The 22,482-nt window shown below is 30.2% G+C and overlaps 1 protein-coding gene across 4 annotated transcripts; it reads left to right on the plus strand.

The window, feature by feature from the left end:
* Nucleotides 1-2,038: 2,038 nt before the first annotated feature.
* LOC130669542 (serine proteinase stubble-like) lies at nt 2,039-21,080 on the plus strand. Of its 4 annotated transcripts, XM_057472498.1 has the most exons (10): nt 2,039-2,285; nt 3,452-3,878; nt 5,623-5,697; nt 12,742-12,930; nt 15,103-15,438; nt 15,796-15,872; nt 20,021-20,121; nt 20,286-20,385; nt 20,472-20,798; nt 20,875-21,080. In XM_057472498.1, the coding sequence occupies exons 2-10, from the start codon at nt 3,776-3,778 to the stop codon at nt 21,028-21,030; spliced, it is 1,464 nt and encodes a 487-aa protein (XP_057328481.1). In that variant the 5' UTR covers nt 2,039-2,285; nt 3,452-3,775; the 3' UTR covers nt 21,031-21,080. The 4 variants fall into 4 exon arrangements, with proteins under 4 accessions (XP_057328481.1, XP_057328478.1, XP_057328479.1 ...); XM_057472495.1 differs by lacking the exons at nt 2,039-2,285; nt 3,452-3,878; nt 5,623-5,697 and adding an exon at nt 11,440-12,486; XM_057472496.1 differs by lacking the exons at nt 2,039-2,285; nt 3,452-3,878; nt 5,623-5,697 and adding an exon at nt 11,440-12,486 and having other exon boundaries at nt 15,103-15,435.
* The last annotated feature ends 1,402 nt before the right edge of the window (nt 21,081-22,482 follow it).

Below are 22,482 nucleotides of genomic sequence, written 5' to 3' on the forward strand. Positions count from 1 at the left end.
CGCAAATACTTATGTATGCCATTGTTTTGTAAAAAACCATTTTTTAGCATTTCTTTCTCCCACGATATCTCTTGAACGAATGAACCGATTTTGATGGTTGAGGTGGCATTCGACGCGGCTTATAAAGTTCTAGATCCCAGTCCATTTTGGAATGAATCCATCGAGCACATTAAAAGTTATCCAAAAAAAACATTTTTGAAAAAACTTTATTTTTGGAATATCTCTGAACGAGCCCTACCGATCAAGCTCAATTTTCTCTCGGCTTCAAGATATTGACAATCCGCGTCGAATGGCACCTTAAAGTTCAAAATCGGTTCATCCGTTCGAAAGATACAGGTATTTACGTGCGTACTTACATACATACATACATACACTCGGACATCATCTTGAAATTAGTCAGAATAGCTTCCTAGGACCTCAAAACGTCGACATCTGATGGAAATTCGATTTTCGTAAATCGGACCGAAACCAATAACTTCCCGAATTTTTGAAAATTTACAATTTTCTTAGCGGGAAGTTAAAAAATGATTAAAAATGATTTCACACGTTAAATGTCCATAAGAGACAGGATTAGAAATGATTTGAAGGATTAAAAAGTATTTAAAATGATTAAAAAACAAATCATTTTAAATACTTTTTAATCATTTTTTTTAATCAGGGTAATATTGTGCTGAGTTACTCCTAAATAAAAGAAGGTACAAGCCACTTTCCATAAAAACACATGGACAGAAACTTCCCTAATCCTCCCTGGCTAAGCGCGAGGTCATAAATGAAATGAAGATTTTTCATCAAGACTCTTCGAACTTTTTCCTACTAGAAGAGAAGAGCCCAATGAACAAAGAACGTTTATATTGTGTTGAGTTATTCCCAACAGGAGGAAAGTTACGGGCCACTCCATAAAAATATAGGGACAGCATCCTCTTTAAATCTTCCCTCGTTAGACGTGAGTTTATAAATCAAATAAAGATTTTTTCTCAGGACTTTTCTGACCTTTTCCTGCTCGAGGACATCGTAAAAAACAAAAAAAGTTTATATCACTTATTAAGAAAAATGATTTACTCCATGCTAAGTGTATATCTATATATTTTAAATTATAACCAAGACCTCAACATCCTCACCGAATGAAAAGTTATACTTCGGACTTGGAAAAATTCAGATAAAAAAGGGAGGGGAGAGAATACTTCGAATGAGGCTTTTGAGGTTCAAATGTGGATAAAATTATTCCTGTATGTTTTGAGTATTTTGAGGCTCTAATCCAGATTATGATATTCTATGTTAAGTTCTCAAAGTGGTAAAATTGCTCGTAACTACTAGTTTGCGGACTAAACTAGGATAACTTTCTATACTGTTGTCAATCTCCAAATTCTAAATTGATCCTCAAAAACCTCAATAAGAACTTTGAGACTTAAATCCGAATTTGTTTTTTGTCTCGGGCAAAGAAAACTCGATACTATGAATTTCCTTCGACCATAAAATTATAATTTATTATTCCTAATATATAATATTAATTTTATACTCTACTTGAAATTTATATTCTACTTATTGAAATTATGTAAAAAATAATTATTTCACAAATAATATATTATTAAAGTAATAATTTTTTTAAACTCAAATTATTGTTAGACTCATAACTACAAAACTTTTTTTCTTTGTAATTATTATCATTTTATTAAAATAATGACTTAGAAAATAATCTTGTCAATAATAATAAAAAATAAGCAAATATCAAGGAATAAAAAATTACAACAAAAAAATAATATTTTAAAAATTTCTCCAGACATTTGATTGTAATAATTTACTTACATCTCGATTATTTGGCGCCTCGAAATATCCGCAGATACAGACATTGGAGAGTAAAGAAACGAAAGAGTAAGGGAAAAAAATGAAAGTGGAATACGGCAAAGCGATTGGAGAAAAGATTTCACTGGATCGTTAATTGGTGTGTTTTTTTATTCGTAACTTTTATTATTATTTGTATTGAATAAAGTTTAAGTTGGGTCCATGACAGTGGAGAGAAGTGTGGTAAAGAAAAGGAGGCTGATCGCCATCAATGAGAGAGCGAAGTAAAGGGAGTGCGTTGGATGACGATGTTTCGGTTCCTCATCAGTAGTCAACGACGTCTCGTACTGTCCTAATCCTTTACTTGTTTGTAATGGGACTCTCGATTCGTCGGCATATTCTAAATTATTATTTTAAATAATTTATCTGTTTTACTTGTGATTTTATTTATTTTTTTGTGACTAAATTATTTACTGTAACAGAAAATTTAAAAAAATAAAATAAAGGTAAGTTCGAAAAAATGACTGTCATTAAATTTAATTATAATTTTATTGTTCTATTAAATAATTTCAAGGGTCAAGAGACTAAATAAATTACAAAATTAAAATACGCCCTTGCTACGGTATTAAAAAAAATTTTTTTCTCATAATAATTTTCTATTGTACTTAAAATTTATCAAATTAGATTATAAAAAAAAAACTGTAAACTGTCATGACAATTTAAAAATTCCATGATTTCAATTTCATGGTTTCTTATTATGAGAGAAGGTTGTTTTCACCTGCTTTGTTTTGTACAACCATAAAGTAAAAGTTAAATTGTGCTTTCGTTTGCGCGAACGAGCAATGAATGAACGACAAAACACTTGGCTTTTAAAATAACTGTTATAGAGAATTTTATCTAAGATCATACACGTGTAATGTACAAACAGTACGGAATAATTTTCTCCATAGATAGATATTGACGTATGGCGAAAGTGCCCTTGGATTTCCACTGCAATGTTAAGGCCTCTTTTCTTCCTCATTATTCTTATAAATTTTTTTTTATGTCAGAATCAAGATTAAAAAATCCTTTTATATACAAACATCCTTTCTACCTTTCTGGCATATCATCTTGTAAATATCTTTAGCCATCCGGTATTTTAAATGACTTTTCTCCAACTCTCACATTCAATCGTTTATTTACACGATTTGTATCAAAAGATGATAAAACTCGAGTATACATAAATTATCTTGACCTCATTATATTTTATTTTATATTTTATTTTAAAACAATAGACTTATTTATTTAAACAAATAATAAATGTATGTAATTATGATAATGAATAGTGTCGAAAAAGTTTTCTGTTAGACAATTATTTACGGGCAAAGTTGAAAGTCACAATTTAACTGAGTGGAGGGAACTTTCACTAATGACTCGAACGTGTCCGCTGATGTAGTGTAGCATTATGTTGATCAAGTAGTTTATAAATCCATGTAAATTTTATATAATTATGATGTACAGAGTGTAGGATATGTAAATAAAAATTAGTTGGTGGGTGATGAGGATGATGGAGTAAACAAGTCCACGAAAATGATGATCAGTAGAGAAGTCTTTTACTCATGAGTATGAGACACTACTACAATATAATATTTAAGTAAAGAGTTTGTATTAAAAGCCGTTCCACTTGTTTCAGTGGCCTGCTTTCGTGTCCCACTTTTGCTCAGGACTGCACGATAGATATACACTCGTTCTACGGCTCAAACTTCCTTGCTGCGGGTACTGACTCCTGATATTCGATATCTAGATGATATTGAATTTTATTTAAATCCTCACGATGATTCACGTTACGATATAGAAATTAATACCATTAATTATTATTATTAAATTTTTTTGAGTATAAAAAAATAATAACTGAGATTAATGATACAAATATGGAGAAAAAACGAAATTTATAAAAATGAATAAAATAATTTTTTTTTTATAAAATAATTTTAATGGCAATTAAAATTATTCAGCTATGAATGCTGTGTTATTTTTTATCATTGGTATCTATTTTAATAATGTACCAGTTTATTTAGCGGATAGTAATTTCAGGAGGAATGATAAATACATGTCGCTTGGTAAGTTTTTTTTTTTTTTGGCAAAAATTAATCGGCAATTACTAAAATTATTAGTCAAAAAATTGAATTATTTTGGAGGAACCTGGTGCAAAATCAGAGAAAAACTATTTTTGTAATTAAAAAATAGGAGAGAGTGAAGCAAAAGAGAAAAATATTTAAAAAAAAAATTTGCTGTATTTTTGAACAAAATATGGGGTAAGTTGGCGACCGCGAATAGTAGAACCGTTTTAAAATTTCGATAAAAAAAAATTTATGGTGTTCACTAAAATTATAAATAGTAGAATAGAAATGCTTGTAAAATTCTGTGTGAAAATTAAAAGTAATTATGTAAAATAAATGAGATTTTAATTTTCGTAGCTGATAGTTATAAAATATGTCTTAAAAATTCACAAAAAAATTTAAAAAAAAAAAATTTTTTTTAAGTTCACATTACCTCTGAGTTTTTCTGTTACCGATTCGTTAAAAAATTACCTAGAAAATAAACACTGAATAATTTTTTTTTTTCGGTCAAAATTTTGAAACGCTTGTACTGTTTGAGGTGACAAACTAACTGTATGTTTGTTGTAGAGCAACATTAACAAAAAAAAGTTTTGTTTTGTTAAAAAATGGTGTTTCGTTTCGCCCCACTCTTTCCTACTTATTTACGGTGTCTACATAAGAGGATGGGGCAAATTTACTGACCTGGCAATGCGGCCAAAATTATTTTTTTAATGTTTCTCAAGTGAGATACTTTCTGGAATTAGGGTATACTGAAATATAATAAAATTGCGTTCCCTGTAAAAAAAACCACGTAAGATTATATGGAAATTAATAGAAATCTATGTAGGAAACTATCGATTTACATAAGGATCTAAGGGAACCAACATGGTAAAGTAGGGATTAACATAGAAATCCATGTGAGAACGTGTATGGGTACTTGGATTCCCATATGGTAAATTTACATGGGAAACTATAGAGACCTGGATTCCCATGTGAGAAATTCGAATAGAAACCTGTGGACCCGAATTTCTGTGTAAAAATTTTATTTACATGGTAAACGACATAAAAATCTAAACTGGGTTCCTATATGAATTTTTGTATAGTTTGGATTCCCATGGGAACTGTATTCCTATAGGAAACCATATAGGAATCCACCCGAAAACGCCTTGTGGGAATCTAAGTACGATTCCTACGTGGAATTTTTTTGATAGGGTTGATATAAATTATTATGAAAAAGAAAAAAGTAATTTTTTATAATGACACTGTACAGGTAATTAACTTATTCAATTCTCTCCCCTGATTAAGAACTCCGATTGAATCTGATGGAAAAATTCTAATCGGATTCAATCCAGAATTTCCGATTGACTTTCAATCAAAAAAATGATCGATAAGAAATTATTTTCCGATTGGATCTGACAAAAAAATTTCAATTGGGAAATAACGAATACTTCGATTGCATTCTGATTATCGGGTTGAATCTGATTGAATCCAATGAAAATCCTATTGAGTTTTAATTAGATTCAATTGTGGGCTTAGACTCCGCAATAAGCGGTTTTGAATAAAAAATTTTCTAACTGAAATAGTGTCTCATTTTGCTCTGGGTTCTTTATATTTTCACTAATTTTTGAATTTAGTGAAAAGCTTGTTTATAATTTTTAATAATTTCTAAGCTTGTCACTGTCTGATTGAAATTGTAAAAAAATTAAATTTGCTTTAGTTTAGTATTTTTAAAAAATAAATTTTAAATAATAAATAATAATTTTAGATATCAACAGTCATGATGATCATTCAAATAACGAAATTTCAAATGGACAGTCGCGTTTTTTTGATGAATTAGGATGTAAGTATATTTCAATACTAATTTTAAATTTTTTCTATGAATCTATCAATAATAAGTTACATGAATAATGAGTTGATAAAAACAAAAATTCACCGTTTAATGTTAAATAATCAATTATATATATATAATTTTTGGTTATTTTTGAACCATAAAGTATGTGAATTTCTTTTAAGAATATCTTTGATCAAGGAAATAAAATCCATTCAAAGAAAGTGTTTCATATGAATATTTTTAAAATTCCTCCATATTAACAATCAAATAATTTCTTCAGTTAAAAAAGTATTTTCTTTGCTTGAGAGGAAACTTCATCTATTCTCTTCTTACACTCAGATAAACAAACGGTATTTTCTTTGTTGCGCTTGAACAATAAATTATAGTTCCAAAACATTTTATCTTCGAAATATATTAAAAGTTAAAATAAAAAATTTCAACTGTTTATTTTTAGCCATAGGGTAGAAGTACTCTATGACCACTGCTCCGTTTTTTGACCTTTAATTCATATAATTAGGTTTAAAAATTTCTTGTAATTAATTTTAAGTAGCCTAATTTGCTTGATGATTTCCGTGTTACCCTCAGAATGTTTTAACAATAAATTTTAGACTCCATTTTTTCCTTTGTAGTTTCAATTAATAAATTAGGGTGCAACAAATTTTTACTTACCCCAATAAATTTTTTGCATTATAAATTGAAAACGATAATTTTCTTGAGGTAAGAAAAAATTTCTTGCGCAAAAATCCATACAAAAAAAACAAGAATCGGCCCATTACTGGCTCACGAATGGCTGCCAATTTTCAAGCATCGGCCGAAGATCGGCTAAATATCGGCAAGCATTGGCCAATCGTGGCAATCAATTATCGGCCAAAGCTTGGTATCAAGAGCACTCGATCAAACCATTGGCCAACGAACGGCAGTTAATCGTGCGCCATTTTTATAAGCAAAAAGACGGCTGCCAATGATTCACCACTCTCTAAAACTAAATTAGTGAAAAACCACTAATTACTTGTGAATATTCACTAATCTAAATTGTCCAAAGTATACGACTATGAATTAGTGACTATTCACTTTTTGAATTAGTGAAAAAAACAACATATAGAATTAGTGAAAATTTCAGTGATTGAATTAGTCAAAAATGTACTAATTCACTTGTTGACGAGGATTTATTTGGAAAAATATTGTATCGTTGCTAATAATATTGTATCAAAATATTATTATTATTATTATTATTTGTAATTGATTATAAAATTTTTTTAGCAACTTGATCGACTAAATTAACAATTAAAATTATTATCGTATGGTAAATATTTATATCATAATTATACTCATAACCTGAATCTATTGTCAATGATGGTTTTGATTAAGGTTCGGTAAAAAAATTTGGAGTAAACCCTCGCGGACTCGGGATTACTCCGAAATCATGGTGAAATTTCGGTGAAATCATAGTGGAAAGATAGTGAACCCATAGTGAAATGACAGTGAAATCACTGTAACTTTGTGCCATTTGCTTACTGTGTGATAATTATCATCCGATGGTAATTTTATGATGATTTCACCATCGATTCATAGTAGAATCACAATAGCATAACAGTCAATTTACAGTAGTATAGCTGTAAGTTGACAGTAGTCTCACTGTGTATTTACAGTGATTTCACTATCAGTTTATGCTGGATCTGCAGTGCTTCAGTCATGCTTTCTCAGTAATAATACCGTGATCATACAGTGATTTCACAGCAGTCTTACTATAGATTCTTCGTGAAATCACAATAATATCGCTGTGAATTGACAGTAATATTACTGTGATTACTTAATCATTTAATCCTGGATCTGCTTAGTTTTCATCGAGATTTAGGGGCAATATTGAGATCCTATATTTATTGATTCAAAGATAATAATAATAAAATTAATAATAATATTATAATAGCAACAATAATCCTAATCTTGGTTTTTCAATAAATAATTTTTCTTGTTTAAAAAAATTATTTATTATCCCTTTGTATGACTTCATGTAATTCCTCTGGAGAATTAAATGCTATTTTTTACCCTCGGTAAAGAAGGAATTTTATTTTTTTTTAACGTACGATGGGACTCGAACTGCCGACCCTTCGATTGAAGAGCAGCTTAAGTCATGTACTTTAGCCCACTCGGCCACCACACGCATTCGGAACTAAATATTTAATCTGTTACTTGATGCTATTCAATACTATATATACTCAAGACTAAGTTATAAGAAAAATTATTTTATTAAATACTATAAAATTAAAAGAATACGATATTCATAAAAAAAAAAATGTTTGCCTTCATTTGTAAATCATCAAGTTTTCTGAACTGAAGAATATTTTATTCTAAATTATGATAAATAATAAATATTTACTATTGAAATATTAATCTAAATGATGTTCTCTTTATTTTTTGCAGTAGTTTAAATTCAATTTATACAGTTTTAAAAAAAAAGTTATTCAATTTTTTTATTTATTTATTTTTTTTTATAATTCTGAAGAATTTTACCGTCTTAAGCTTTTATAAAATTAACTAAATTAGATAATTACAGATAAAGTTTCGCTCGGAAATTCCTAAAATAGCTAAATTTATAATAAATAAAATACATATGTGCCAAAATATTTGCTAAACTTACAAACAATTATAGGAGCATTTATTAATTCAAATTTTGATTTTGAAATTGGATTAATGATAGATGTACCGTATCAGATCACTATCAAAGTAGAGTGAAATCATGGAGAAAACGCGAATAATTTGCTGTGAAAATATCATAGAGTCACAGTGCTAATACTACTAGGTTGTCATGGGATCATGGTAAATTCATGGTTAAACTACTATGAACTGACTGTGAAACTATTGTAAAGTCACAGAGTTAACACTATCAGATTACTATGGAATCACAGTGAATTCGTAGTGAAATCACGATAAACTGACTGTGAACCCATGATAAAGCCTCAGTGTTACCATTGTTGGGTTACCATAAATCGATAGCTGATCGACAGTAAAATTATCATGAAAGTATGGTAATTTTATTCTAAACCTACAAAAGAATCACAAGTGAAATCACTATGGAACTACCATAAAATTACTGTAAAATTACTATATAACCAGAGTGACGAAATGGCACAAAACGACTGTGAATTCACTATGAAATTACCATCAATACACAGTAAACTTACGGTAAAATTGATTTCACTGTGATTTCACTGTGATTTCACAGTAACCCCGAATCCGCGAGGGAAAATATAAAGCTATTAAAAAATAACAAGATGTATTATTTAGCAACTAAATTAGGTTTTATTTAATTAACTTACCTTAATTACTACTGTTCCGTTGTATTTAAAAATTATCGTAATTAATTTTGCCCTGAATTTGATAATTCTATGACAGAATAAAAAGTCCTTAAGCGAGGCACCACTAGTAATCATTGTAGAATCCGGGGAATCACTAATGAATTAGTGAATCTAATTCAAAATCACTAATTTTGTAGTAAATTTTAAGATCACTATTTCAATTAGTGAAATTTTCACTTATTTAGTTTTAGAGAGGCAGTATAGTTAGCCATTTATTGGCCAATCATTGCAAACCAGGCATCGGCCGATCTATGGGAAAATTTCGAAGCTCGGCAACTTTGTATGGGAAAATTCTTTTTTTCTGTGTACACAAGCTTTATATTATCAAAATGAAATATAACTTATTTTTTTAGCGTTTTCATTTTGTCGGGCCCTCCCTTTTATAATTTACAAAATACAATAAATTTGAATAAATTTGATAACTAATCTAGATCATCAGCGCTAATTAATTAACATCGATTAGTGTGTTATCATAACTATAAATAATTAATAAGCGATATATTTAAAAATGAAATAAACCCGTTTGGTCAGTTGATATCATAGAGGTGTCACGAAGTGTCTCATAGTGAGTTCTCACTTGGTTCCAACCGAGTCGGTATTCAAGTCACACGATCTGAAAACCCTCATAGCATTTTGCATGCTCTGAAGACGACATAATGTCTTCTTATGTATAATAGTATACTCTACGGAAGCAACATAAAGTATGTACAGTATACACATAATGCGACCAATTCGGTGCAAATAAAACTACAACTACTAAATAAATGCGTACTTACTTGGCACGAAAGAGAAAGGCTTACAATGATTAAGTATCCTTAATTTTTTTTCCTACGACAAAAGAGTTTCTTCTTTCGGAAGCCACTAATGTCACCCAACTAGAACGTCTTGGTGACACGCAAGCCTTAAGTCTATCATTATTCATTATCAATTTTTTTTTTTTTTATTATTTCCATTACTTATTTCCTGCAGAAAAAAAAAAAATAATAATCACAATAAAAAATAAATTATTGGCAAAACTGTGTCAGTAGTCGGCAATAAAACTGATTGTTAGATAAAGTGAGTAATTGAATGCGCGTGAAAATAAATTCATCATACGTGAGGAATAAATAAGGAATGAAAGGAGAAAGGAAAAAGTGAGATATGAGGACGTCCAGTTTTTTAGTTGGCTTTGCCTGTTATAAGGAATCAAATACGTGTATATTAGAGTGTCTCAAAAAATCGACTTTTTTTTTTTTTCTTGAAGAACATTAAAAAATCGACAGAGTATCTCTAGACAAAGACCCTGTTAAAATATGAGACCTTAATATTAATATTTAAAGGTGGCGATTCACGATTTTCTATTTTCCATTTAAATAACATGGGAAAAAAAAAAGTTTAATTTTGGAATTTTATACCTCGGTGATGGCTTATTGAACAGATAAGTTCAGGATATATTTTTGTGGGGAATTGAACGCTCTACAAAAAAAGTCTCTTATTATTTTTTGATAAATCCATCTGTTCAAAAGTTATTGGAGCTCGAAGTCAAGTTAGAGTAAATTTCGAGATCTTTTTACTTTTCCGGCGAAACTATCGGACTTATCATGAAATGTCTCGAGATCTTTTTTGTAGACAATTTTAATTCCTACAAATTATCATTGATAAATTTTTTTCAAATTCTGCATTTTTTTCTAGTTATTTCCATTTCAATGCCAATCTCTTAAAATCGATCAGAACACTATTTTTTTAGGAGCTTGGCATTAAAATGGAAATAACTAGAAAAAAATGCAGAATTTGAAAAAAATTTATCAACAATAATTTGTAGGAAATAAAATTGTCTACAAAAAAGATCTCGTGACATTTTATGATAAGTCCGATAGTTTCGCCGGAAAAGTAAAAAGATCTCGAAATTTACTCTAACTTGACTTCGAGCTCTAATAACTTTTGAACAGATGGATTAATCAAAAAATAATAAGAGACTTTTTTTGTAGAGCGTTCAATTCCCTACAAAAGTATATCCTGAACTTATCTGTTCAATAAGCCATCACCGAGGTATAAAATTCCAAAATTAAAATTTTTTTTTCCCATGTTATTTAAATGGAAAAAAGAAAATAGTGAATCGCCACCTTTCAATATTAATATTAAGGTCTCATATTTTAACAGGGTCTTTGTCTAGAGATACTCTGTCGATTTTTCAATGTTCTTCAAGAAAAAAAAAAAAGTCGATTTTTTGAGACACTCTAGTGTATATGTTTGAGATAGAAGTAATGTTCAAAAACAAGTACACAGTTGAGTATGGAGATAGAGGAATAAAAATGATAATAAAAGAGGAATAATAATATGTATGGTAGGATTAAAAGGATGAGGTGGTAGGTAAAAAGACACGATGAGAAAGCCAAAGTCGGTGAAAGCAACCGACTGACTCGTACGGCGAGTGTTCGATAGGACCGTGACAGACGTCGCTTGGCACTTGTAACATCCACGTGCATTTAATTTAAGCTGATAAACTGATCTTGACAGTGAAAAAATATTTATTATTCGTGATTATTAAATTCAAACGGAAAATTTAAGCTAAAAAATTTAATATTTGGTGATTTGGTGTTGTGATTATCGTGTGTTGTAATATTGGTGAACGATGACAAGACAACCAAAATTGTCGGAAGGTTGAAAAATATATTTTTTACACACTTGGGTTCAAAAGTTTTGTGGATGATGCTGCTAAGATTTATAACGAATAAATTTATTTATTATGGTGACAATAATGCTGTTTGTAAAACAGCCATTGTCGTATTTTTATTTAGTTACATAATTGGAATTGAGGGAAGAAATTTCCATGGAACGGAAATTAGAGATAATAAACCTCAAGAACAATTTGGATACTCGAGATTAACAAGTTTTTCACATGATAAATTGTATCCTGTTTTAAGAAAACGTCTTAGTGTTGATAGATTTTTTGACGAAAGTGCTGATACTTATAGTAATAATAATAATAATGATAATAATTATAATAATAATAAAAGTAATAACGCTAATAATGCTAAAGAAGTTGTTAGAAATAGAAGGATTGAGAAGAAAGAAATCAGAAATGCATCAAGAAATAATAATATATATGAAAGATTCTCCGAGTTGAAAAATAGTAAAGAAGTAAAAAATAAAATGATTAATGACGAATTCACGGATATCGAATTGGGGAGTTCGGAAGATTTAAATGATGAAGACAAGGGAAATAAAAATGAAATTGAAAAATTTTTGGATGACTTGAAGGGTACTGGGGATACTAGTGAAGTCGAAGAACAAGTTAATGGTAACAGTGTTCGCCGTGGTAGAAGAAGAAAATTAAGTAGCCATGAACAAGGGATGTTACTTGTTGAGACTTTAAAGAAAAAAAAAAATTACACGAGTTATGAAGACCATCGGGGACATGCAGCAAATCTCAACAGTGGAATAATGGACATGCTCGGAAGAAGTATGTCTTGTTGCTTTATATAAATATAATTGTTGTAATAATTTTAAAATAACGTTCTACGTCTCGGACTGTTGCCAATTGGAACTGTTACACTTTGTCACAACTAAGTCAACTAGGATGTCCGTATATTATCGCGTGCTACATCTACTTTATATTAACTTATCTTTTACACCTATCTGTGCTGATTTAATTTTAAGTCAAAAATTTACCTGGTGATTGTTATTATTTTTAACTTTATTGTTCTTTAAATTACAGTGATTCCCCAAACGTGCAAATATAAGGGCGCCAAATTCGAATGTGGATTGAGTATCAGCTGCGTATTGAGCGGTGGAAGACCTGTTGATTTGTGTTCAGGTGGTTTGATTTGGAGCTGCTGTATTGATGATGATGATATTCCTGAAAAGGAACCTTCACGACCTACAGCTGGACTACTTCAAAATGCCAGTGAGTTTTGATATAATTTAACAATATTATACAATTTTAATCATTAAATGGACTCGAGTCAAAATTAAAAATGTAGTTTGCCCTAGCAGATCTGATTTACCGTAAATTTACGGTAATTTTACCGTAAATCTACCGTAGAATTCCGTAAAATTCGAGTAGATTTACCGTAAATTACGGTAAACCCACCGTAAATTACGGTAAATCGGTATTTTACGGTGGATTACTATAAACTACGGCGGGTATACCGTAAATTTACCGCCGAAAACGATAAATCTACCGTGAAAAATTCGGGTGCCCTAGCGGATCCGAATTACGGTAAATACAGTGATTTACCGTAATTTACGGTGCCTAGCAGAATTACCGTAAATTACGGTAAATTGCCGTAATTGACCGTAATTTTGCGGCGCCTAGCAGAATTACCGTAAATTACGGCAATTTACCGTAAATCACTGTATTTACCGTAATTCGGATCCGCTAGGGTGGATTACCGAATTACCGTAATTTACGGTGGATTACCGTATTTCCGTATTTTACGGTAAATCCACCGTAAACTACGGAAAATCCACCGTAAATTACGGTAAAGCTATCGTAAATTACAGTGAATTCACCGTAATTTACGGTAAATCGGTATTTTACGGTGGATTACCGTAATTTACGGTGGGTTTACCGTAATTTGGGTCCGTTAGGGTGAGTCTCAAAGATCTCAATTCCTTAGATGTTGGACTTGCCAATGTATGTAATATGATACTTAAGTCAATGTTCAAAAATCACGTATAAAGACATAAATTACAACTTTAAAATTCATTTTAACCCTCTATGGCCCAGTATACTTTTAGATTGTAACTTTGAATTAGCTCAATTCTTTAGCAGAAGATTATTGTTACAACTATAGCTGCCTTGTGGCAGTGTGGCAGCAGTCATGCTCCATGTTCGTTAGGTCTTGGGTTCGAATCCGGGCGCCAGCAGATTATTCTTCAGCAGTATTTTTTGAATTCTTTGGCAGTTTCTATATTCCAGTAGATTACTCGTATTTATTGTTTACATAAAAAAATTAACTATTGATAGTTGACTGATAAATCAAACATTTTAATTATTCGATTCGAAGACTATTTGCGTACCCTTAATTATCATTAATAATTTAAATGATATATTTTTTAATCTTAGAACAAAACATCTTTTACTAAGTAATCATTTGTAGGATTTTTAAATTTCAAATGTTTTTCGATCATGGCGACCATTTTTAATTAACTGCCCCCTTTTCACTTTTTTTCCGTTACCTTTTGTACGCGATCCGATGAGAATTTTTCTCACCATAAAAATGTAACCTCTGTAATCTAATTTTTGAAGTACAGATCAAGTAGGATTTTGAGGCTTAAATTACTTTTTTGATTTTGACTCAGGAATTATTTTAATCAATTAGATATTTTATTTTGTAAAAAAAAAAATTGATTTCTTGTTAAAAAAAAATTTGCTACTTATTTTTACAAATTCAAATAAATGAATAAAAATTTTTTGTTCTATAAAAATTGTAAATACTTGAGACGAAAATATTTTGTAGTCTCAAAATTATAAAATCAAGACTTAAATACTAACAATAAATTATTCACTAATTTTCTAAAAAATATTCATGAAAATTTATTAAAAATTAAACAATTTTAGTCAATAAATTAATTGTAAAAAATTTTTAATCAAAAATGCTTACACAAAATTTTGACTCGGAAAATTTTTAAAAAATCATTACTGACAACAATTAAATGCTTGAAATATTTCCAACATGAAGGCAACAAATTGTTCAAATTAAATAAACTGTAAATCTAAAATTTCACCGTAACAATAAAGATTTTAAAAAAAGATAAAAGTTAACTGATAAAATGAACAATATTCAAAAATATGACGAGACATTTCTCGAGTACGAGTACATTAGACTAGAATTTAATGGTTGCTTGCTTTCTTTGTTCTTTGATATAAATTGTTAACCGGAACAAGTGAATAAGCATTTTGTAAAAACAACAAGATAACTGGTAATTAAAACTAATATACAGACGGACTGACGATAATTAGTCCGATGAATTAAAGGCAACATGACTGACAACGTAAATAAAATAGAGAACTTTTTAAGAATAAAAAGGAAGTATTCAACGAACGATTGAACTTGAGATAGATAAATTTTAGCATTTTCATTGAACTTTCCGAATCAACGGCCTTATGTGGAAGATGATGTACGAATATATGGAAATGGATTAGGACAGCGACCAAATCGTCCAAATGTCCATCATACCAGCAGTCAAAATAATGACAATAGTGGAGTATATGGACCGACTTATTCCGCTTGGGAGCAAGATCGTCCCAATGATTTGTCGTCATACGATCGGCCAAGTTACGTTAATCATCCCGAAGTAAATTATCCTAATAACTATTATCCTGATGATGATTACAACAGCCGGCCAACGATTGCTGGAGGTACTGGAGATTATCAAAATATTCCAGCGGACCAATCCAAGTACCGTGGTAATCAACAAATCCCGTGAAAAAACATTAAATTACTCAAGGATTTTATCACCACTCAGAGCACTCTTTTATCTTCTTATCTATCAATTCAAATATATTTTAATTTTTGTTATCTATCACCTTTTTCATCACCGTGCATCTCTATATTATATATCAGCTTTACTTGCTAAATTTAGGAACAACTGATGCTTGACACAGTAAGTAGGCGCACTCGCGACTCGCATGATACCAGAAAACTATAACCTGATAAATGGCACGATTTGCCATTCACTTATTTTTCATTTTTTATTTATCACGATTAAAATTTATTAAACTTTTATATTTTAATGTTTAACTTTATTTATTATTTATTTACAGGCTGCGGTGAGCTCTACACAAGAAGTAACAGGATCGTAGGTGGACACAGCTCAAGCTTCGGCAGTCATCCATGGCAGGTGAGAGTTTTTGATACGCTTAAATATTATTCTATTTCATTTTTATTCATAACTTCGATTTCTTTTCTTTTATACGTGGGATTAAAATTTTTTTTAGTTTTAATAAAAAAATGGTTACACTGATAGAAAAACTATCTTGATTCAAGAAAAATTTTTTCTTCAAAATGTGGTTCTTGTTTCAAAATTTTTAATTGTTTTAATTCAAGAAATAAGTCCTTGAACCAAAAAATTGAAATTCTCGGATAGAGAAAAAAAATTCTTTGTTTGAGAATTTGATTTTTCGATGAAGCCTTTTTTGTTTTGAAACAAAATTCTGACATATTTCGTTCAAGAATTTCTTGCTCTTGGATTAAGATAGGCAAAATCTAGGTTTAAGACATTACCGACTCGTTTCGAGAATGGCGCGGTTTTTAAATCAAGATATAAATTTACTCAGCTTAAGAAAAACTTTTTTTTTTATTTTAAAAATAAAAAGTTTTAAAGTGATTTTTTAGGACTACATTCATTTACTTCAGATATGTTAAAGTAGAAATTTATTTAAAAAAAAATTTTTTTTTTCATTACTTTAAAAACATCTTCTATCAAGGAATTATTACTTGAACCAAAAATTTAAAGTTCTTAAAATAATAATACGACATTTTTAGTTGAAGACAAGTGGTCTTGCTTGAAGAATTCGATAGTATCGATTGAAGATAATATAGTTTCGGATCAAGACACGAGAGTTATCCATCGAAGATACAAAATCTATAGAGCCAAGAAAATCTAAATCAAGACAAGAATTTCTTGAAGCAAGACAATTGGTTTTCTTCAGAAATAAATTCTTGGCTCAAGAAAATATTTCTTGAATCAATATAAATTTTCTATCAGTGTATTTAAATATTTCATTGATTGTTAAAAGTTGATGAATATGAAAGTTTAAAAAAAGCACAAGTGACTATTTCTTAAATATACTCTACTTTTTATATTCATTTATAATAAATCGATAGAGATTTATGCAAAAAATATGTTTAGATTTTTTACATGTCCGCATTATAACGCATGTCTGGTTATCCTAATTTATCAAGCCTGTATATCTAAGCCACATAGATATTCAAAATTTTGCCGTAAAAATATTTTGTGAGAACTATAAATTAATATAAAATATTAACAACTAATTGAAAATTATTAAATATGTCAGTGTATGTCATTCTAAAACTGTATTTGGTGCCAACACTTCGATCTTTCTAATGGTAATAGTAGAGTCATGTACGAAAGGTATTCAATACTGTGTGAGTATTTTGAATGAAGAGATATCTATTAGACCGGTTCAAAAAAATCGACTATTTTTGTTTTATTCAAAACCCGCAGTGAAATATCTTCCTAGTCATAAAAAAAGAAGCCTGTGGAAACGGGAGCTCTTAATATCAATTTTGAAAGGTCGCTCATCGTAAATTTCTATTTTACGTTTAAATAACATGGAAAAAAAAACTTTTTTAGTTTAGAATTTTTCACCTCGGCAATGGCTCATTGTACGAATAAGCCCAGCATATATTTTTGTAGGGAATTTGACGCTCTCCAAAAAAAGTCTCTTATTATTTTTCGACAAATCCATCTGTTCAAAAGTTATTGGAGCTCGAAGTCAAGTAAGAGTAAATTTTGAGATCTTTTTACTTTTCCGGCAAAACTATCATACTTATTATGAAATGTCATTCAATCATTTTTGTAGACAATTTTATTTTCTACAAATTATCATTGATCAATTTTTTTCAAATTCTGCATTGTTTTCTAGTTATTTCCATTTCAATGCCAAGCTCTTAAAATCGATCAGAACACTACTTTTTTAGGAGCTTGGCATTAAAATGGAAATAACTAGAAAACAATGCAGAATTTGAAAAAAATTTATCAATGATAATTTGTAGAAAATAAAATTGTCTACAAAAATGATTGAATGACATTTTATAATAAGTATGATAGTTTTGCCGAAAAAGTAAAAAGATCTCAAAATTTACTCTTACTTGACTTCGAGCTCCAATAACTTTTGAACAGATGGATTTGTCGAAAAATAATAAGAGACTTTTTTTGTAGAGCGTCAAATTCCCTACAAAAATATATGCTGGGCTTATTCGTACAATCAGCCATTGCCGAGGTGAAAAATTCCAAACTAAAAAAGTTTTTTTTTCCATGTTATTTAAACGTAAAATAGAAATTTACGATGAGCGACCTTTCAAAATTGATATTAAGAGCTCCCGTTTCCACAGGCTTCTTTTTTTAGGACTAGGAAGATATTTTACTGCGGGTTTCGAAAAAAAAAAAATAGTCGATTTTTTTGAACCGGTCTAATATCTATAATATCTGAATGGTGCATTAAAATGGGTTAAAAATGAATCTTGACAAAATGAAAACGACGATTTTTGGAACAGCGTTAAAATTAGCGGACTTGAATCATCTTGATGTGCCTAATATTGTAATAAATAACACTGTAATTAATTATTGTAAGTCTGTAAAATATTTAGGGGTGATGCTTGAGGATACTTTGATCTGGTCTTTGCAGGTAACTGAGACTTGCAAAAGTAGTATGAGGATTCTTGCTCAATTGAAAATGCATGATAATGCGTTTAGCTTGTCAGTTAAAAAGAGACTTGTAACTTTGATCTTTCCTATATTTGATTATTGTGCGGCAGTTTACACGGATGTAAGGTGTCAACAGCAAATTAGGTTACTAAGGAAGTTAAATGCTTGTGTTCGCTACATTTTCAAAATATCAAAGTATGAGTATGTAACACCGTATTATACAGACCTGCGCTGGTTAACACTTAAGACAAAGCCTTAACATAAAGCCTTGTATTTAAATCAAAAGCCACTTATTGGCGGTGTCTTACGTATTCGCGAGCCTCGTCTCCGAAGGGGTGATGTGCGTCAGGACTATCTTGAATTACCAAGTTGTCATAGTACGAAATATGATGAATCTTTCATAGTTAGTGCAGTCAGAGGATGGAATCAGTTACCTGAACACTGTACGTCACAGCCTAATTTTCAAACTTACCGTCAAGCCTGTTATGAGTTCATGTTGAGTGAAGAGAGTGTTTTTTAATGGTCTTTGGAGTGAATTGATGATGGAATGTTATAGCCAATGTCATTTAAGGGGGGGGGGGGGGGGGTAGGGTTTTAAAATTATTATTTTTTTTCTGAATGAACAATATGTCGAGAATATTGTGTACAAATTTTAAATCAATCCGAGTAAAACTAACGAAGTTACAGCGTTTCAAATGACCGGCCGGTATACCTGATTTTTATATTACCTGCCCGACCTGCCCCTACATACCCCTAGTAGAAATCAGCTGCAATTTTCTTTGTTCTTCCGAATCCCTTTCTCCGGCTGTGTGTCTTTTAAATGATGTAAACTGATGACTCAATATAAGTATAAAAATTCATATTCTTTGATTGATAGTTTATTTCAAATTTTCACGAATAAAAAACTTTAAATGGATTTTCCCGAAAACGTTATTTTTAAAGTCCGTGAACATCACAACTCAAAATGTACGGAACCGATCCTTTTGAAAATTTGATCATTACTTCTTCACATAAATCAACAGGTAACCACGAAAAGTTTTTTTTTGTTTTTCATTTTTTTCTATTTTTTAATAACAAATTAACCGCGATTTTTTGAGCTAAAATCGCGTTTTTCACTTCCAAGTGCTGCAAAAATAAAAAAAAAAAAAAAAAAAAAACTCTTCGTCATTACCTCGAGAAATACATCAACTTTAAAATACATATCAATTTTTTTTTCTTTTCCGATGATCCGGTAACGAGTTTTGATGTTCACCGCAAAACGACTTTTTTTCGAGGCGCCTCTGGAGATTCAACGTCACCGGTTTATTAATCAATATTTTTCGTTGAAAATTTTTTCTGATATTCTTTAAAAGTTTTACAATAATATGTGATTAAGCTTAATGAAATTATATTACTCATCTCGCCGGGAAAAAATCGCAAAAATATGCTTTTTTTTCGCCTTGAAAACCCTACCCCCCCTTAATAATTGTTAATTATATTTTGTTGAATATTATTCTATACACTTTGAAAAATTTTGTATTAAAACAGGATAACCGTGCATGCGTTGAATTAAATTATTATACATTTATACTAATGAAAATTAAAAAATTTGATTATAGGCTGCGATTATAAAATCTGGTTTCTTATCAAAAAAATTATCATGTGGTGGAGCATTATTAAATAATCGTTGGGTCGTAACTGCTGCTCACTGCGTTGCTACGTTCGTATAAATAAAACTAAAATTTATAATTACAGTCGAATTCCAATAAGTTTGACAACTAACAAATGAAGGAGTGGAAATTTTATAGAAACTCAGACTCATTGGAATTCGACTTTGAAACTTAGCAGAAATAAGACAAAAAAATATAAAAACCTTTATTACAGAACACCAAATAATAATCTAAAAGTAAGATTAGGTGAATGGGACGTAAGAGACGGAAGTGAAAAACAATTGCACGAAGAATACAATATAGAAAGAAAAGAGGTATTTAAAATATATTTATTTAAAAATATAAACAAATTTATATATTTACATTATAAATTATAAATAATAATAATTTTACAAAACAGGTTCATCCTCAATATTCACCGACAGATTTTCGGAATGATGTTGCTCTAGTGAAGCTTTCGCGTGCTGTTGCTTTCAAACAACACATTATTCCTGTTTGTTTGCCCGCAAGAAATCTAAAACTTTCAGGACGAACTGCAACCGTTGCCGGCTGGGGGAGAACTCGACATGGTCAGAGTTCATCTCCAAATGTATTGCAAGAAGTCGACGTCGAAGTTATTCCAAATGAACGATGTCAAAGGTGGTTCAGAGCTGCTGGGCGAAGGGAAACGATTCATGACGTTTTTCTGTGCGCTGGTTACAAAGAAGGCGGCAGAGATTCTTGTCAAGTAATTTGAATTTTTATCTTGACTTTGCCTCAATGTTTTGATTTTTGAAATTTATTTTTTATTGTTAATTGTTTAGGGCGACTCAGGCGGTCCTTTAACGATGTCCGTTGAAGGAAGACATGTTTTGATAGGTCTAGTATCCTGGGGAATTGGATGTGGTCGTGAACATTTACCAGGTGTTTATACAAATATACAAAAATTTGTACCGTGGATTGACAAAGTGATGAGTTGAGATGTTACTATTGTAGACGGAATTATTTAAATAATTATTTTTTATTTATTTATTGTCTTAATTGCTATCGCCAGCCAATTTACCAAAGTCTCACCTCGTTTTTCTGATTATAAGATTTTTTTGTCTTGTAGATATATTTATATTGTACAATTTATCATTATTATCACGTTCATGCACAGAAAAAAATTTAACTTGAATCACGAATTTTTTTTCTAAAAATTTGAATTCTTGTTTCAAGTCATTCTACTTTTTTTAATTCAAAAAAATTTTTGCTTGCATCAAAAACGAAAAATTCATTCAAGAATTCTAATCTCAGTTGAAGAAAATTTATTCTCTACCCAAAAATTTCAATGATTTTCTGCAAAAAAGTTATTTTTTCAATTGATCAAAATTATACTCGAGTTAAAAATTTAAATTTATCAATCGAAGAAATTTTAGCTCGAATAAAAAAAATGATCCAGAAGTTAACAGACAATTAAAAATTTATTGATTTTTTTTTCACCAAATGAATTACAAAAATCGGTCTGTCAGTTGACCCTGCGGGCCAGCCCCAAAACTTCCCGCTGTTTTCGAGCTCGCTGAGCTCGAAAACATTATTGTGAATATATTTTCGAGCTCTTCGAGCTCGCAAATACTTTTGTATGCCATTGTTTTGTAAAAAACCATTTTTTAGCATTTCTTTCTTCCACGATATCTCGCGAACAAATCAACCGATTTTGATGGTTGAGGTGGCAATCGACGCGTTTTATCAAGTTCTAAAGCTGGTCGAATTTTGAAATTGATTTACTCAGCCGTTTTTGAGAAATTTCAAAAAAACCAAGGAAAAAATTTTTTTTGAATTCTTTCGTCAACGGTTTCTCTTGAACGAATGAACCGATTTTGATGGTTGAGGTGGCATTCGACGCGGCTTATAGAGTTTTAGAGCTGATTAGATTTTGGAATCAATCCATCGAGCAAATTGGAAGTTATCCAAATAAAACATTTTTGAAAAAATTTTATTTTTGAAATATCTCTGAACGCACCCTACCGATTAAGTTCAAATTTCTACGGCCTCAAGACATTAACAAGCCGCGTCGAATGACACCTCAACGATCAAAATCGGTTCATCCGTTCAAGAGTTATGAATATTTACATACATACATACGTACGTACGTACGTACACACATACATACACTCGGACATCATCGTGAAATTAGTCAGGATAGCTTCCTAGGACCTCGAAACGTCGACATCTGATGGAAATTCGATTTTCGTAAATCGGACCGAAACCAATAACTTCTCGAATTTTTGAAAATTTACAATTTTCTTAGCGGGAAGTTAAAAATAAAAAAAAATAAAAATATGCACATGTAAAAAATTTAACAAACTCTAGGTGCAATTTTTTCAAATGTTTTTTTTTTTATGATTTACTGTTTAAAAAAAAAATTGAAAAATTATTAGACTTCGGCTAAC

Source organism: Microplitis mediator, chromosome 6, assembly GCF_029852145.1.
Source record: "Microplitis mediator isolate UGA2020A chromosome 6, iyMicMedi2.1, whole genome shotgun sequence".
Taxonomy (NCBI): Eukaryota; Metazoa; Arthropoda; class Insecta; order Hymenoptera; family Braconidae; genus Microplitis; species Microplitis mediator.

Excerpts from the sequence above, each read along its gene's own strand:
- LOC130669542 (XM_057472495.1), top strand. The coding sequence starts at position 11,730 with ATGATGCTGCTAAGATTTATAACGAATAAATTTATTTATTATGGTGAC. Across the intron at positions 15,439-15,795 it reads GGACCAATCCAAGTACCGTG|GCTGCGGTGAGCTCTACACA; the intron begins GTAATCAACAAA and ends ATTTATTTACAG. Across the intron at positions 20,122-20,285 it reads GCTGCTCACTGCGTTGCTAC|AACACCAAATAATAATCTAA; the intron begins GTTCGTATAAAT and ends CCTTTATTACAG.